The sequence below is a fragment of the Macaca thibetana genome, chromosome 14, assembly GCF_024542745.1.
Source record: "Macaca thibetana thibetana isolate TM-01 chromosome 14, ASM2454274v1, whole genome shotgun sequence".
NCBI classification, from domain to species: Eukaryota; Metazoa; Chordata; class Mammalia; order Primates; family Cercopithecidae; genus Macaca; species Macaca thibetana.
In genome coordinates this window covers 86720936-86739651 of record NC_065591.1, presented here as the reverse complement: position 1 = coordinate 86739651, position 18716 = coordinate 86720936, and the positions used below count along the sequence as shown (strand labels likewise).

The window sequence follows — 18716 nt, the reverse complement described above, 5'->3', positions numbered from 1 at the left end:
ATTGTGAGTTCTTAAAAATGTAAATTCCCCTCTCTCTTTTATCTTTTTTCTCTTTCACTTCCCTCCCAGTTTCTAATGATGCTGAAGCACTATTTGACCTCCCATGGTAGAGGGGCAACTGCTTATAAAACAGGAACTGTTGATTAAGAGCTTTTCTTTCTGCTAGTCCTATTGTCCCAACCTATCTTTCTCTCTCCATCCCCCTTCAGTAAGCCACACTTCTGTTGACTTTGTTCTCAATGAGGCTGGAAAATCTGGGGTAATGGCGGAATTTGGGAGAGGGTACCAACGAATGCCCTAAAACTTCAAATGACTCTGAAGGTAATGATGGCAATGAAAAAACAGCAGTGAGAGTGATTTGCTTTTAATCAATTGCTAAGTGCAAGGCATTCCAATAAGCACTTTGTTCAGATTTTATTTGTAGTTACAAGTGTGAGGTAAGTATAATTTATTTGCCTCACTTTATAGATAAGGAAGTTAAGGTTCAGAAAGATGACTTACTCTAGGCTACTTTTCTGGTGGGAGGCAGGATTCAACTGTGGCTGGTTTAACCCTGGGGCCCATGCTCGGAATCAACACACGATTCCATGCCTCTCTGCTCATCCTCAGTGTACCAGCCCTTCTGGAAAGGTCCAGAAGAAATAATTGGAGCTGACTCGAGGGCTCTGTGTTGTTAGAGGGGGCCAAGTAGACCGGTTCAGCTGTGTCCCGGCATAAGTCAAAGGGCAGAGCCCTTGTCTGGGCTGTTGAATCAACAAGAACTCTAAGCCGCACTCTCAAAAGTCTCTTCAGAATCATGCCCAATGGGAACTGGTGAGTCCATGCGGTTGGTCTATTGTTCTGTTGAGGGTGGAGATGACCAGGAGCTTTGTGACAGTGGGACCCCAGCATGCTTTCTAAAGCTGTCAGATAACTGCCTTGGACACAGGGATGAAGGAACAGGGTGTGGCGTGGATGGCGGAAGTCTTTCTCGAGGTTGCCTGAGGCTGCTGCCCAAGAACTGGCAGGCACGTTCATAAGTTGCGTGAGGGTGAGTGAGGAGGAGGGGATCAGAGAGGCCCTGGATCCCTTTTCCCGGACAGGCTGAGTTCCTCACATGACCCCATGTTCTCAAGTAGACTCCGAGTCATCCCTGGTGACAGCAGAGCTGCCCCCCAGACCAGCCCACAGTCCCTCAAAATGAGTTTAGACACACTTTGCCCTTTTTACAGTATCTGCCACATGGAACTAGTAAAAACCTCAAGATGTTTCCAGTTGATTTTTTTGTAACAACGTTTTAACCTTTTTTCGGTTATAAGATCATGTATGCTTACTGCGAAAATCAGAAAATAAAGAAGCATTACAGGAAAAAAAATAAGAAGGCTGAGCATCCCGAACCTGAAAATACAAAACCCAAAACACTTCAGGTCCCAAGCAATTCAGATTAGGGATACTCAACCTCTACTTATCTTTTTAATGAGTATCAAGAGCAACAGGGAAATAATCCCCGAATGTATTTCATATCATAGGAGGCAGATTAATGCTCTCATTAAAACAACAACAACAACAACAACAACAACAACAAACTGTAATGTTATTTTTAAAGAGATGCTGAGCATCACAGTTCTGTTTAGAGACTGTCTCCTCCTCTTTGGTCTCATGTCAGCCATACACAGCTGGGGGTCTGCCATCAGCTCCCGAACACACATTCAAAATGAAAGCAGAGTAATTTCCCAAGAGAGCTTCAATTCTGAAATTTCTGTCCCCCACTGGTGCTCCTCAGCCTGTCAGCAGCCTTCATGCACAGCAGGAATGTTGTTTTTGCCTGCCTGAGGAAACCGTGTGGGTGAGCGTGCATGGATCTGAGTGTGCATACAGCCAACTATCCTCTGTGGCAATTAAGATACTTTTCAATAATTCTAACATTATGTTTCTTCTTGATAAACAACAAGGATAACGGAGGTAAGTCTGGTTTCACAGCACGCAGAAGAGCCAAGGAGAAGTAATCTAACTGTAGGGTGTGGACAGCATATTAACCGGGAAGGAACATTCTTTTTGTGCTCTAAGAACCAAGATGTGCCCATTTGGTCAGCCAAAGAAAGATTCATCAGTGTCTATTGTGGGCCAGTGCCATACCTGGAACCAGGGAGAACCCCCGTCCTCAGTTGGGGAAGCGAAGATCTCAGCAACCGAGCAACAGAGAACAGCTGAAGGGTGTAACTCTGTGCCAAAGTATGTGGCACAGTTTGTCAGTATCAGAAGTCCACAGACAGACCCGCCTTTTCTTATGAGCTATCCACCAAGCTAAGACAGTGGGAGGCGGAGGTGGGTTTCTTAGTTTTCTGGGCAATGTCACTAATACTTCCTTCTCCAGCCAAATGCACACACCCAGAGGGAACTGTACGGGCCTGCCCTGCGAGAGGGCTGAGCTGGCCTGAGTGCATGCACTCAAGTGTTTTCAAGTGTTTTAACCACAACCACTATGCCCTATCCAGTAGATAATTCCATGGGGCCCTGCCTTGCATTTCCCTGGTATCCCAATTTAGAGCACACCCTTCACCAGCTGCATAAAGGCCTCTGCTCATCATGCTGGGTGATGGTGGACAGGCTTGTCTGGGGCCAGGAGCTTTGACCAGTCTTCTTCCTGCTTGCTGTGGTGCAGGTGAACTCCAGGCTGGGCTTTTCATTCTGTGCTAACTCACAGCTGAGTTACAGAGAAGGACAGGCAGCAGGAATAGGAGCTTATGGCCAATATTATTTTCTAGGGATGGTCCTACATCCCTTCCTCTCCTTTACCTCTGAAAACTCACTGATCATCATGTGCTACTAATGTCACCTCTTATTGGCTCTTCCCTTCAACTCCTCCACGAGTTCTCACTGTCACTACACCCTAGGCTGCACCGACAACCTTCAGGCTGGCCTCTGTGACTTTAACATCCACCCTCTGGATGGTCCTCTGACATCAGAGGGCTCTCTCCCGGATCTCTTGCACCATATTTCTCTGCAGCTTAAAAACCTCCCAGTTGTTGGTACTCTGTTGACTATAGGAAAAAAGCCCAGTCTCTCAGCTTGACCAAATGCCCTCCACAAGTAGCCTTAGTCTCCTCACCAGCCACTGCACTGGGCATTCTCCCCTAGCTGCCTGCACCCTGCTGCCCTGGACCTGCCATGTTGTTTCATGGCCCTGTCCTTTACCATATTCTCCCTCTACCTATGATGTTCTTGCCTTCAAATATCCAACAAACTCATCTTTCAATGTCCAGCTCAAATGTCCTCCTCTCTGAAGTCATCTAATGCTGCATTCCCCTCTCCCTAGCCCCAAGCTGGTGACCACTTTCTCTCTGTGAGGACATCTGTCACTCCAGTAAGTGGACTGCTCGCCTTCTCTCCTGGTCGTTGTATGGGTTCACTGAGGACAGGGAGTTCCTGTTTCCCTCTGAATCCTGGGAGCAAGGTGCAGCATCTGGTCCATGGGAGATGTTCCATACATTTGCTGAGTGAACATATCTAATTCTTTCACCAGTCTATGCCCAGTTCCTTACCTGCTGGGTTCTCAGCGCGTCCAGCTCTCTCTCCAGCCAAGTCCGCAGTCTCCGCTCCATCTGCTCTCGCTTCTCACATGCAGACTGCAGCTGGGTCAGGGCCTGCTGCAACTTCTCGACTTTCTCAACATATGCTTGCTTCTCTCGTAACTGAGTGGAGAAGAGTAAAAAAGCACAGAATTTAGACCACTGATTCTCAAAGCTGGGGTGGAGGAGGTAGGGTCAGATTACCTGGAAATCCTATTTAAACTACAGGTTGGCCGGGCGCGGTGGCTCAAGCCTGTAATCCCAGCACTTTGGGAGGCCGAGACGGGCGGATCACGAGGTCAGGAGATCGAGACCATCCTGGCTAACACGCTGAAACCCCATCTCTACTAAAAAATACAAAAAAACTACCTGGGCGAGGTGGCGGGCGCCTATAGTCCCAGCTACTCGGGAGGCTGAGGCAGGAGAATGGCGTAAACCCGGGAGGCAGAGCTTGCAGTGAGCTGAGATCCGGCCACTGCACTCCAGCCCGGGCGACAGAGCGAGACTCCGTCTCAAAAAAACATAACAAAACAAAACAAAACTACAGGTGCAGGTACCTCCCACCTCTCTACTCCTACCCTTCAAGTGCACTGGAACAGAAAAGATTTACACATAGGCTGCCAGTTATACCTACAATGGCTAGGATGTATGAAATTGAAGACCCTACTGGGGTACCTGCTTTTGGTAATTTGTGCAGCTTTGAGCTCAATACTTGTTTATTGCTTAATAATTGCTGCATTTTCAGGCACTGGAAGTGAAGTAAATAAAGAGTTTTTGCACGTATGTTTATTGCAGCACTATTTACAATAGTAAAGACATGGAAGCAACCCAAATGCCCATCAATGATCGACTGGATGAAGAAAATGTGGCACATATACACCATGGAATACTATGCAGCCATAAAAAGGAATGAGATCATGTCCTTTGCAGGGACATGGATGAAGGTGGAAGCCATCATTCTCAGCAAACTAACACAGGAACAGAAAATAAAACATCACATGTTCTCCCTTGTTAAGTGGAAGCTGAACAATGAGAACACATAGGCACAGGGAGGTAACAAAACACACCGGGGCAAGTTGAGGGGTAGGGGTGAGGGGAGGGAGAGGATTAGGACAAATAGCTAATGCATGTGAGGCTTACAACCTGGATGATGGGTTGATAGGTGCAGCAAACCACCATGGCACATATATACCTATGTAACAAATCTACACGTTCTGCACTTGTATTCTGGAACTTAAAGTAAAATTAAAAATAACATAAAATAAATAGAATTAAAAAAAGAGTTTTGGATATCATGAAGAAATGCTTATTCTACAATGTCAAGTGAAAAATCCGGAATCAAAAATTATATACAACATTATCATAATGATGTCTATCTAGCCATGAAAAAAAGGCAGGAATAAAATACTTAGAGCATTAAGCATGCTTATCTATATGACAGAATGGCAATTACTTCTTTATTCTTTTCTATATTTTTTCAAGTTTTCTATAATAAGCACAAATTACATTTATAATAGAGAAATTAGGGATGTATGTATATATGTATGTGTACCCATTTATGTATGTGTGAATAAAAAAAAAATCTTATTATAGACATCTATGGAGTAACTTTGTCCTAAAGATTTCAGAGTCCTTTATAGATTAGTTGGCAGCCCTGAAGAGATGGGAAGTGCATAGTAAATATTCAACAACACAATAACTGAGGAGATGGAAATTAAGGTTAAAATAATTTATGGAAATGTCACATCAGGTATGGATTTAGAATTATGACCAATGACTTCCAACTCTCACTTTCATACTTTGTTTTCTTCCAATTAGGAGTTTGGCCCATGTTCATAAATCCTGGGCATACTGACAGCATTCTGAGAACTGGCTAGTGCCAAAAATCAGGCTTAGGCATCGACTTGATTTGGTCCTGGGTGAGAAGACACCGGATGCTATTTCCTGTCATTCTGCACCTGGGTGTATTCGATCTTGAGTTCAATGATGACACTGGCAAGTTGGAACACGCTAGTGATTTAGCTGCTAGGTGAGCTTTCTGACTCAGCAGGCAGCACCGCTGTGAGTTATACCTATATCCTGTCCTAGCTGAAGTCACTAGAATAAAATGGAGATGCTTTCACCTTTCAAAGAGGAGACAGCAACTTTACAGACTTTTTACATCTGTTCTTAGGATCGATTTTTATCTGGCCCTTTCATTCCTTGTGATTTTGATTGCTCAATTCCCCTGGCTTCTGAAGACCTACTAAGTGAAGGTTCCTGCAGCCTAATCTGACAAAATATTTTGTGTGTGTGATTCATACACCACTTACCATAACTTCCACTGAATATACTTCTCTGAATGTGTAGCCACTAGACTACAAGCACCAAGAGATTTGCCTATTTCGGTCCCCGCTGGGCAGAGTGAACAGGGCGTACCCAATGCCTGGAATAGCGCTCAGCATTTAGTAGGCACCCAGTAAGTATTTGCTAAATGAATAAATATTATCCTTAAGCAATTGCAAGAAGTTTGAAGGCGGGAATCTGTCTCCTTCACCTTTGTATCAACCTTAATTCTGGCAAGGCATATATCCTGATGAGGATGATTAATAACAGTAATTACATCAGTCAACACTGTCGGAACACTACCATGCCAAGCACTGTGCTTTATATGTAGTATCTCATTTAATCCTCCAAATAATAACAGGAAGAGGAGGTAAAGTCCTTTATTATCTTCATTAGAGATGAGAAAAGTCTTCAAGGTTATATGACTTGCTTAAGGTCACACAGCTGACAGGCCATACAGCCAGGACTCTCGTTTACAGCTGTCTGCTCTAGAGTTCACTCTTACCCATCATGGTAAATTACAGTAGGCTCTCAGTATCTGAACTGAATGAAGACCATTAAAGGAAACCCTAATTAGAAAGGAGTGATGCTGGAAGCAGACCTATGAGACATTCTGGAGAGGTTACATTCAACCAACTAAAGATTTCACAGAAATATAATGATAAAAAAAGACCCATATTGGTTGTTATAACTTGTCTTCAAGAAGCTCACAACGGACTCTTACTTTAATAGAAACATTTAAACTAAAAGATTTTAAAAACCACCATTTTCCTTAGCTCCACTCATGGAGATGGAGATGTCATTTCAGTAATGACAATAATGAGAAGCCCCAGCCTCCCTTAAGCATAGTAGATCTCCTGTCTTTAAGGGGTTGAGGTCACTTTCTGTGGCAAGTGTTTTCATATTTGATATGTTCCTTAGTGGCAACATGGAAGATACCATGGGGGCTGCCGCCCCGGATCCTTATGCTAGTATTAAAATGGTAGTTTCTATGCAAGACTTATGGGGTTTTAAAGGCTTCCAATGGGCAAGACCCTCGTTTACTCCATCATCTTCCTCTTCAGCTGCTTTATCCTTCTGTTTGAAATTTGATGAAACATTCCTGTTACTTAGCATCGGGGGAGGTTTTCTGAAGAGACAGTTTTTTTAATTCAACAACAGTTGGGTTAGTAACAATACTGTTTCCTCTGTGCCCAGCAACAAGCCAAGCACTTTTGTAAGTGCTCAGTAAGCCTGCTCAGGTAAGCCTGTGTAACACAGAGGCACCTGCCGCCACCACCGCAGGACGCTGGAAGGTGCAGGGCAGCAGGCCCCTGGCTGCCTGGCTAGGCCTCTGCTGCTTTTCTTCTTCTTCATCTATAGCCTGGATTCCTTAGCTTGGACCTCAGAAATGGTCATTTTAATTCCTCAGTCAGGTTGAGGAAAAGGCTACCTCATAATGCTTAAGCTAAAGGGTTGATTTCATCAGAAACTACTAAATGCAATGCATGACGCCTGGTAGGACACATGTCAACCGATGGGCTGTAGGCTGGGCTTCACACCGAGTGTGAGTGCTTTGCTGATGGGATTCCCCTGTGCTTTTCAGACTTTGCCTGGCTTTAGAATGCATAGATTCTGTTTTTATTCACTTTTATTTGAGAAGTTTCCCATATTCCTCCCCTGTCTCAACTCCTTGGAATTGGCTCTGGTTAAGGTAGTTGGGTTAGGAAAAGAAAGTGGAAGCCCTCTGGGCTCTGCTTCCCCTCTTCCCCACCAAATCCCCACAGCCTGGTCTCACCTCCTCTTCCAGCTTGATGACCCTGGCCTGGGCATTGCTCAAAGCCTGGTCCAGGATCTCAATGTGTCTCCGATGGTCCTCACTTGCAGTCCGCACTGCTGCTAACTCCATTTCTAATTTCTCCTTTTCCTTCAAGAATTCTTTGTCTAGAAGGGAAACAAGAACAAAACTACCTCTATCAGAAATTGCTCACCCTCTGGGCTCATGGCCAGTCTACATCTGGCAAGGATTAAAAATAAAAAGCATGCAAATAGCGGAGGACTGAATTGCTGTTTCTGCTCCCTTTTAACAGTGGTGGTATGGAAGGTAACGGTTTTCTCAAAAACCACTGTCAACGCTAGATACATTCCAGGCCACATTGTGAACAGTACACAAAGAACCAGTGACCCCATATTCTTGATAACTCACTTCTCTACAACACTGACTTTCATACTTCAAATTAATCTTGTATCTACGATTACATTTTATGCTTACAACCTTCCCTGCTTCCATTTTCCAAACCTGTGATGAAAGAGTGGGTAATATTAATAATAATATTAACATTCTCATTCACAGAAAAATAAACCAAGTCCAGAGAGGTAAGCTCTTTGCCTGAGGTTAGACAGCAGAGGGGAGCATCAAGCTCAGGCCTCCAATCTCCGGGTAGATCCTCTTCCCATATGACCTGGCCCCACAATTTATCCTTTTCCTGCTGAAAAGGGGAAAGGGACAAGGCTTTAAATTTAGGAAAACTGCTTTCTCTCATTCAATGATAATGTAATGATGGCGATCACTGCCTCTCTTTGCATGTAGGAAGCCAAGGCTGGTGTGCTCTTAGTTACTCATCATCCTATACAGACTTCTCTACTGTTTTAGCTTAAGCAGGCAGTCGATAGTGTCATGGGATGAGCATTTCTTATTGAAAATACTTTTCATGTTGCAAAAGCAATATGTTGTTTTTTAAAAATAAGACTATTTAGATACGTTGCTTATAATATGGAAAAACTTGAACAAACAATACATAAGAGATTGGCCAAATAAACTTCTAGAAACTCTCTGATAGGATGCAGCCATTAAAATTAAATAAGAGAATACCACTGACATGAAAAAAAGTCTCCTTATTGAAAACAGGTAGTTACAAAACCGTATGCATACTATTCCATATTTATAGAAAATGAGGCATAGAATTACAATAGTAGCAGCAACAATAGTAGTTAGAAATGGATTTCTGTGTGCCCACACCATTGCAATGTTCCATACTGGCTATCTCAATCCTCCTAGCAACCCACACTGAACCATAAAGAACCCAAGTCTGGAAGTGACACCAGTGGTTAACAGTGTTTGCATGCATTCACATTTCCGCCTATATGCATTCGTTAATTTAACGAATAGTTATCAGACATTAAGGACCAACACTATGTGTTCTGAAGCAATAGAAAGAATGCAGCACACTAACAGGGCAGAAAAATGTGGTTTTAAATATAGAGCATGGAAATTAAAATGACACTATAAGGCTGCAAATATCAGATAAACTCACAACTTTAGAGCCAGAAAGGATCACAGGAAACATCAACATCCAGTTCTCCCTCTTTTGCTTCATTGCTGAGAAGAGGAAAGCCCTGAGGAGCAAAGGTACTTGTCCAGGGTCTCCCAGCCAGTGGGGACAGAGCCAGGGCCAGAATCTGGTTTTCCTGATGTCCCAGTACAATGTCCTTCCTTCTTGACTGCACAACCCTTGCATCGTCGAATTATGTCAATGGAATCAGAGGGCAATGGAACAGCTTCTGAATCGACAGACTGAAGGAGCTGACTTGTAAAGCTAAGCGGTGGCTGTGCTTCCTAGAAGCAATGGCATCCCCTGAAAACAAGATGAGGCCACCAAGATCCCGACTCAGAGCACAGCATTATTTCTGGGTTCTTTATGCCCCACTGCAGTGACCCTCTGCACTGCCCCTTCTCCCTTTCTGTGGCATTTGAAATGGTGCCTCTGAAACTTCCTTCCCAATCCGTGGAAAACAGGCATGTGAGAGACCTAAACAAAGGGGTCGGTGGCAGCCCACTAGTGCTACCCACCCCCATCCACAGCCCTAAAGGGACCAAAGCACCTCACTCTGTGCAAAGTCACTGATATTTGACCACCTAATCCTAGGTTTGGACAACATCTCAATGGTCATAGTGCCTGCTGGCCTTGTCCAAGCTCTGGAGGGCACTCAGGCATTACTAAGCAGGCATCCTGGAAATGAACCTCAGGATCTCAGAGCTTCTACCTGGTTATCAACCTAAGCATAAACATTCTTCTCTTTGTTGAGGGCCACCAAGTATACACTGATGTTGACAAGAAGCAGTAAAATGAAAGTCTGAGCTCAAGAATAGAAGCCACAACCAAAGTTTCTCATGTTCTGTAGATCAGTGATGACTATTATTTATTGTTATATCACAATGATAGCTATTTAGATAGTCCTGAGTCAACAAACATCCCACCCCTCCAACACCCCCTGCCACATACATACATGATCTCAGCGTTTGCTATTTGCTTGATAAGCAGTATCATATTGTAGCTAAAGAAAGGATTTTAGCATGAGAAAGACCTGGATTCAAATCCTAGGCTCACCACTTTTATAATTATGAGGCCTCAGGTGAGGTATTTAACCTCTCTGTGCCTCAGCTCCCTCATCTATCAAATGGCAATGGTAACATCTACATCACAGTGTTATTATGATGATGCTTATAAAGTATAAAGGGACCTGAGTACTCAGGACTTTGTTTTAGTTATTATTGATTCCCTGGGCCAATAAGAGCGCCTGGCTCAAAAATATTGTTGAATGAATGAATGAGTCTTTATTATGTGCCAAGTTCAGTGTCCACAGAACAATAAATCATAGCTCCTGTTAGCTGTTAGGTATTCAGTATCCTCGTGATCTCCTAACAGCCTTTGTTATACAGTTGTCCACTCGACCTTCGAGCCCACTGCTCACTTACAAGCCGCTACACACCAGATGGCTGGTACTGACCATGGATACCTCTGGTTCCTTCCTCTGCCCAGGCTCCCTAAACCCCACAGTGTACACTACAGACAAACATGTGGAGATTGGACAAAAGCTACATTCGTTTCTGGAGTGTTTTGCAGACCTCTGAAATTCATGGGTCAAACATCTCTGTCCTGAATTTGGTGACCTTAGACTTAAAGCTCCAGCATCATCACTCATACTGGTTAAGAACTCCTTGTCCACTGATAGGCAGTAGTGTTGTCAATTATAAAGTTTTAAAAACAATGTTCATGACAATAGTAATAACAATATCTTCCCATGTTTGTTGAGTAAGTACTGTGTTTCAGGAATGGTTAATTATAGTAGTCTCTTTATTCTAAGTTTTCTGTAGGAGGTAGGCAACATAATTCTTATTTTCCAGCTGAGGAAAATGCCACTAAAAAAAGGGCAAGTAACTTGCCCATAGAGGTGATGATCATCAATGGCAGAAATAGAAGTTGCATTTATATCTAATGTGTGTTCACAAACACGGCCCTGTACTGCTCCTCCTCTCCAAGCACGCATAGGGATAGAAGAGCTCCATTACAACATAGCTTACTATTGCACAGATATAAGTTATGTCACAGGTCATATATCTCTGAAAACATAGCAATTACATTCACATGTGTATCCATTTACAAATATTAACTAATGAAGCATCTACTACACAGAGGCATCAGAGTACTGGTTAAAAGCATGGGTCTAGAATCAAACTGCCTGGGTTCACACCCAGCTCTTCCACTTATGGTTCTGTGACTAGGGTAGTAAACAAATCTCTTTGTGCTTCAGCTTCTTTGCCTTTAAAGTAAGCATCACAATAGTACCTATTTCAAAAGGCATATAGTAAGTTCCCAATGAATGTCAACTTTGATAACACTGCGGTTATTATTGTTGTTACAGGAAGTATGATAAATTCTGGGGCTGTGAGGTGAGTAGGATATAGCATTCTGTACCTGATCTGGTGGGAAAAGATGCAAAGACGTGGGCAAAGGCAATGTGACAAGGCGCTCTAACAGATGCAGGCACAGGGTGCTGTGAGAACACAGGAAGGACAACTAACCCAGGGCAGGGAATGAACAAGATGGGGTTTCATGGCAGTCAGCCTACAAGGTGGGCTAGCTATGCTCCCCAACTCTTGGAGACATGGGGACCATGAAGTGTATCAGACTCACTCAAAGGAGTCATCCTTCGGGAGATAACAAGGGACAGCCCCACAGTGAAACCACCTCATAAGAAGGTCCTTCAGTTTATTAGCTAAGCCTCTTCAGATGGATCTCAAGAAAGACAAGTCTCGTGATGAATTTTTGGTAGGGCTCCAATATATATACTGAGAATTCCTGGAACAGGCAAGTTGACACAAGGGAATTCTTGCCCAGAACGGTCTGTTTACTCAGTGGATATGAATTACCCTGAACTGTGTGGCGTAGGGAGCTGTTTAGCTTGATGGCTCTCGTCCCATTTACATAGAAGGATGTCTGCTCATACACTGTTTACTCTTAAGCACAGCGATGGCACAGGCTTTGTGGCCAGGCCGACCTGGTTTGATTTTGGCACCTTCGCACAGCAGCTCACCTTGGACACATGACTTTACCTCTCTGAGACTCCATCTCCTCAGATGAAACTCACAAGATCTATTTTGCAGAACTGCAGGTGAGGATTGAAATAAGTATCAGTAAAATGCCTACCACAGGACTTGGCACATAATACTAATACTTGATAAATCACAACAAGAGCTAACATACATTCCTGGGGACTTACCATGTCCCAGTCACTGTTCCAAGAGCTTTAAAACATATAATCCTCCCATAAGCCCCATTTGACAAATAGAAAACTGAAGCAAAGCAAGCTATGACACTTGTACAATGTCGAATGGTGGTCCCATTTGTGTCTCCCTTGCTTGAGGAAAGAACACAACTGGTAGAAAGAAATAGGTCCAATAATTCAAAGATGTCCCCTTTCTGTCTTACCCTTCTTTTTTGTCACTTCTGGGTAAGGTTCCAAGTGGACACCCTGCTGACACTGTTTCTGTGATTACTATCTGAGCACTAAGCCTAACTGCCAGCCGAACCGTGGGACAGAAGACCCCGTTCTACCGTTTTAGCCACTTCTGTTAGGAAATACTGAGGGTGGATGTGTGTATAAGGTCAGGGCTCTATGTGCTGTGCTACAGCTTCAAATTCAGTGCTCCTACTTACGGCTGGGGCTTCTGAGGACAGCAAACCTGTAAGCCAGTACTTCCTACATAGGAATTCATTTCTATGGTTTTCTGATACAATGAATTTTTGAGAAGTTTTTCCCTACCCCACGTAACTGGAGAGATAGAGGAGTCCAGCTACTGCCTGCTTGATTAAGGAGTGTCTAAGTCACTGGAGTGCTTGGTAAGTAAAAGATAGGTGTTTGCTATGGTTTGAATATGGTCCCCCAAATTTCTTGTGTTAGAAACTTAATCCCCATTGTAACAGTATTAAGAGGTGGGGCCTTTAAGAGACGATTAGGCCATGAGGGTTCAGCCCTCATGAATTAATTAATGCTGTTACTGTAGGAGTAGGTTGGTTATTGTGGGAATAGGCTACTCATTTTAAAAATGAGTTCTGCTTGATTCTGTCTCATGGGATCACTTCTGCCTTCCGCCCTTTGGCCATGCAATAATGCAGCACAAGGCCCTCACCAGGTGCCAGCACCATGCTCTTGGACTTGCCAGCCTCCTGAACTATGACTCAAATAAACTTCTATTGTTTGTAAATTACCCAGTCTGTGGTATTCTGTTACAGCAGCAGAAAATGAACTAAGACAGTATTCTGTTCCTTTTTCAGCTGGAATCAAGGTTTGATCCTTAACCAACTGGGTTGGGGGGGTTTGGATCTCTCAGAGAGAGAGTGAGAGAGAGACAAGAGAGAGGAGAGAGAGAGAGAGGCGTATGAAGGCATAAAAATAGGCCAAGCTAATTCTGTTCAAGCTCCAAATTCCAAATGCCCCCATAATGATACATAACTAGCCCATTTTGGCACCTGCTTCTGGAGAGTCAGGTATCTCTCTGGCACTTCTCGAGGAAGGTTCTTGGATGTGGGAAGAGGTGGTGGTGGTGACAGAGTTAAAGGAGGAGGAGGCAGGCACAAAATGAACCTCAGAAATGCCAATGACTGATTTTAGAGGTACAGTCTCTGGGAGTCTCTGAGTGAAGAGAGCTTAAAGGGCATTACCAGAGAGGAAGCCACAAAGGAGAGGCCGAGTAGGAAGACTGAGGGGAGCCATGTACAACAGTGTCCAGGCCCTCTATGTACCATGCCAGAGCCCCAAGTCCAGCACTGGCGGTTCACTCAGAGAATGAACCTGTGTGAAGAGGCCAATGCTTCCTAACCTGGAATGCTCTATGAAATAGACAAGTTTCCTGCTATCTGCCCAGCTAGTCCAGTGCTGATCAACACCAAGGGCATCAATTCTGTTAACTAGAAGCTTCTCCACAATGCTGCTGAAATGAAATCCTCTTATGAAAAGATGTTCAAATAATTATCTGCCACATTATCCCTCCCTAATGTTTCTCCTCCATTTCTTCTTCTTCAGTGATCCCTCAGCTCCAAGGTCCCTGGCACCATAACTGATAATACTAAACAGATGTTGGAGAGGATTCTATTTCAAGGGACAGCTACAATTTATAGAGTAATTGAAGGATCAGATTAGACAGTCCTTGTTGATACCAAAGGTAATTTTTTTTTTCTGAGGTTGTGGGTATGGAAAGACAATAGGAAGATATTTCATTTACATTACTGTCTACAAAACTATTTAGGTTCCTTCTGCCTCAAAGATACTCCACACTCAAGTGCCCCTTCTTAACATCTGCCCCCACCTCCTCACCCCAGTTTGAGTCGAACTGATGAACATAGAAAGACTCAAAAAAGTAGAATCCAAAAAGAGCACTGTTTGCAAACACATACGAGTGATCTATTCACATGAGGCTTATTTGATGCAAAACAACATGAAACACGATCTACTTTTTACAGCCACACATGAATTCACAAACAGAAAAGTAATATGATACAACGCTGACCGTAGAAGTCACTGGTTTGATTTTTTGTTATCTTTTTAAAATTGCTGATGGTTTCTTGGGTAAGGAGCCTTGTTATTTGGGGAAAGGGTCTTCAGCTTTCTGCTGTCCCTGAGCTCTGGTGGAGATTACCAGGGTTCTGCCAGGCGGCTGGATACATAGGCTGCAAGTTGAGTGGTTAAGTGGGTCTATTCACAAACAGGAACACTCCAGCGAGGGCTGGTTTTAAATGGCGGAGAGAGTGGAGTGTTTTTAAATGAGTTCTGTAATAAGGAAAGTTAAGAAGGGGAATTAAAACCAAACTGTTCTGCAGAGCCCTGGGAGAGGGAGAGGGAAGGGAGGGAAGGAAGAGAAGAGACCTGTGGCCAACTGGGAAGGAGAGGAATTCTGAAGATGAACCCATCTCAGCCAGAAATTTCTTCAACTGTCCTGCATTTTACGTATTTTACGTATTACACTTCCACACTATCTGAACAAGAGTTCTGAGTTTGAAAGCTACTAATTTAGTCATTACAAAAGAGATAAAGATTTGTGGAAATGGCTTCTGTTAAAATGTGGGGAAGAAATCTTCCGGAGAGATGGATAATATGGGAAAATGAGGTAAAGCCTAAAGTGCAATGGATTTATTCAAACTCTGTTGCCTAAATGTAAAAGAATAGCAATGTCCCTGTTGACAGAGTGCTGTACAGCAAAATTCTTCTAAACTGTTAATTACTTTTCAAGGCCCACCCTAAAGGCTACAGGCTTCTCCCCCAACCCACTTTTCTTTTTAAGGTGGGGGTTCTTTTGAGTGTGGTTCTCTAACAGGTCCTTGCCACATTCTGCCTTGCACTCCAGGTCCAGTGACTGACGTGTGTCTGTCTCATTTTTCCTACTGGATGTCTTCATAGTGACTGAGCTGTCTTCACAGTGTGTCGAAACCCTTCTATCTTCATAGGACTTTAAAGATCTAACATAACTGATGTGTCTTATATGTGAAGAAATATAAGTTTAGGCAACAGTTTATTGAATAAGAGGATGCTGTTGGTATATAATCAAATTCTAACTGAGTCTTTAAAACAGTTTCCAAATACTTGTTACTGGAAAGCAACAAAGCCTAACCACAGAATCCTCCATTGGTCTAATATAGGAAAACAACACATTTTTGTCTTAACATAGTTATAAAATTTTTATTATTTTATATAATTTATCTATTGCTCTTATCCAGAACCCACAGTGAGTTTAAAGCATCAAAAGTAAGATATCTCAAGTACGATTTGGTAAAATATTTATTTTACTCTCTACCTGTAAAAGTTCTCTTAAATACAATTTTCTCTGATCTAGTCATTCTTCACATTGCATTTTACCTCTGGAAATTGTGCTTACACATTTAGGTATAATTCACAGGTTTTTTTACCCACCCAAGCTTATTACATATGCAGTTTACAAACTTGCTTGACTGAGGAGACACCCATTCATCCAGCTCAGCTTCCAAATGTACTGCTCAACCTTTCACTTTATTTTGTTTTACCTGAAATAAAAAAGTACTGCTACTTTGACAGCACTGCTGACAGCATAAAAACAAACTAGACAATGAATAATAGTGCCACATAAATATAGGATGCACAGGGCTCTTGGTTTTGACTATACATATACTCGTAATTCCATTTTAAATCAAACCTGAAGATTTAAACTTTTTGTAACCACCACTGAAGAAAAGGGCTTTTTTGCCTTCTTTTTTCTTTCTTTCTTTTTTTGAGACACAGTCTGGCTCTGTGGCCCAGGCTGGAGTGCAGTGGTGGCATCTCAGCTCAGTGCAACCTTTGCTTTCTGGGCTCAAGCGATTCTCCCGCCCCGGCCTCCAGAATAACTGGGATTACAGGTGCATGCCACCATGCCCAGCTAATTTTTGTATTTTTAGTAGAGATGGGGTTTCGTGGTGTTGGCTAGGCTGGTCTCGAACTCCTGACCTCAAGTAATCAGCCCGCCTCAGCCTCCCAAAGTGCTGGGATTACAGGTGTGAGTCACCACGCCTGGCCTTGCCTTCTCTTTTCTTAATATAAAAAACTGACACTTCTAATTGCAGATATGACAAAGTAAGACCCTCCTAGACGATTTGGCTCCTGTGCAGAGAACAACCATAAAACCTGGCCATAATATAAAGAATAATGATCAGAAGGTGTTAAAATGTGAACAGAAGCAGACAGTTTCTGGTGGGGAGTAGCAGCTGGCTTACAGAGGTGAAGAGAAGCCATACTAGCTATACAAATTATGTACCTTGATTGTGCTCATTGTTACATTTCAAGATACGGGACATTTAAAAGTGTAAATTTTATTGGATGTAAATAATGTCTTAATTAAAGTCAATTTAGGTATAAAACAAATATAGGTATATATATAATATGTATATAACATGTATATACTTATATTTATTTTAACTAAGGCATTATTATAATGTGTGTGTGTATATATATATACACATATATATATATATGTTTCTAAGTGGCCCCGCTGAATGGCAAATATGGCTTAACCAAAGCTTGCCCCAAAGACAGAAGTTATGCTGGGGAAATCATTACATCTGGCGGAAAAAGTTGTTTATGCTAGGACTGATCAGGGATAAAGAAATGCGTTGTCTACAATTATATTCTCTCTCTTCTTTTAACTTCTGCAACCCCTCCCACTGTCATTTTTGCAACTTGCTTTGAATAGATTCCTTTTTTTCCCTTCTTTCTACCAAACCAGTCTTTGTAAGCAAAAAGAAAATTAGTAACAGATGCAAGCTTATTTTTAATGGTCTAAGACCAAATTTTCTGGACTTAAAACAAACACTTTGTCCCCTCAAAAGTTCTCTGAATCCATTAAGATACAGCTGTAGGCTCTCACTATAATTCATGAACTAAAAATAGTTTTGAAAACTAATTGTAAGAAACCACACCACAGAGTTACTCGTTGTATTCTGCTTATTTTTTAATTTTTATCATCCAGAGAATAAAGTTTGACTTCACATTTTGAGAAAGCTAGCTTGCTTGCTTGCTTGCTTTCTCTTTCTTTCTTTCTTTCTCTCTCTCTCTCTTTCTTTCTTTTTTCTTTCTTTCTTTCTTTCTTTTCTTAACTCTAAGCTCTATTCTGGTCTCAAGGAAATAAATCTGGGGCAGGGGGTATCTGAAGAGGATATACTGAATTATCCAACAAGACCTTTTATTATAATTGGCTCTAGTTCAAAGATAGATGTAAAAACCAAAGGCGCAGAATGTTAATTCCAGTAGTTGGAACTCACTTGAGAAGGTCTGAACACATTAGTATTAAGTCACAGCACTGGGCTAAATAATTTGCAACCAAGTAAGTCTTCTAGTATAAAAATTTTCTGGTATAAAAACTTTGTTCATTTACCATCCAGGATCCTTCGCAGTGTAAAATCATGAAATCCTTGGTCAATCCCAGAGCCGACAGAATTGACCTTCTGGAAAAGGGGAAGGAAAAAATAAGAAAACGGAGGTCCTAATTCTAGTTGTGGTTTAGCCATTAAACACTTGCTCACTCCGGCTGCAGTTTCTTCTTTGCAAAATGTGAACGCTACACTAATGAGCTCTAAAACCACCAGGAGTTCAACATTGCCACCTCTCACATTCTAATATCTCTCCACTTGCCTGGTCCAGAGGAGATGGCTTCCCCACGGCAGTTCAGTATGAGTTTGGGCTCCAGAATCGAATGACCTAGGTTCAAAATCTATCTGCTTCACTTATCAGCCTGTATGACCATGGACAAGTTACTTAATCTTCCTGGGCCTCAATTTCTCCATCTGTAAAATACCTGCAATACTTACCTCAAAGGTTTGTTTGGAACAGTAAAAGAGACAATGTACCTGTGAGGGCTAGCGGAGTGCTTGGCTCACAGTAAGTGCTCAGTTAGTGTTCAATTAGTGTTGACAGCTGTTACCGTTGTTAAATGACCACAGCCGGGCTGGCCTGAACCAGGTAGGACCCGAAGGATGGAAACTGGGGAGCAAACCTGCAACTCCACCTGAGCATACACTTGTA

The 18716-nt window shown here is 42.6% G+C and overlaps 1 protein-coding gene across 8 annotated transcripts in view; it reads right to left on the bottom strand.

The window, feature by feature from the left end:
• The window catches only part of AMOTL1 (angiomotin like 1), a 172765-nt gene that overhangs the window by 18760 nt on the left and 135289 nt on the right, over positions 1–18716 (bottom strand). For all 8 annotated transcript variants that reach the window (XM_050758886.1, XM_050758889.1, XM_050758891.1 and 5 more), the window contains 2 exons: positions 7651–7796; positions 3522–3671 (listed from right to left, as the gene is read on the bottom strand). In XM_050758886.1, coding sequence (XP_050614843.1) covers positions 3522–3671; positions 7651–7796 — 296 coding nt within the window. The remainder of the gene's footprint in view (positions 1–3521; positions 3672–7650; positions 7797–18716) is intronic.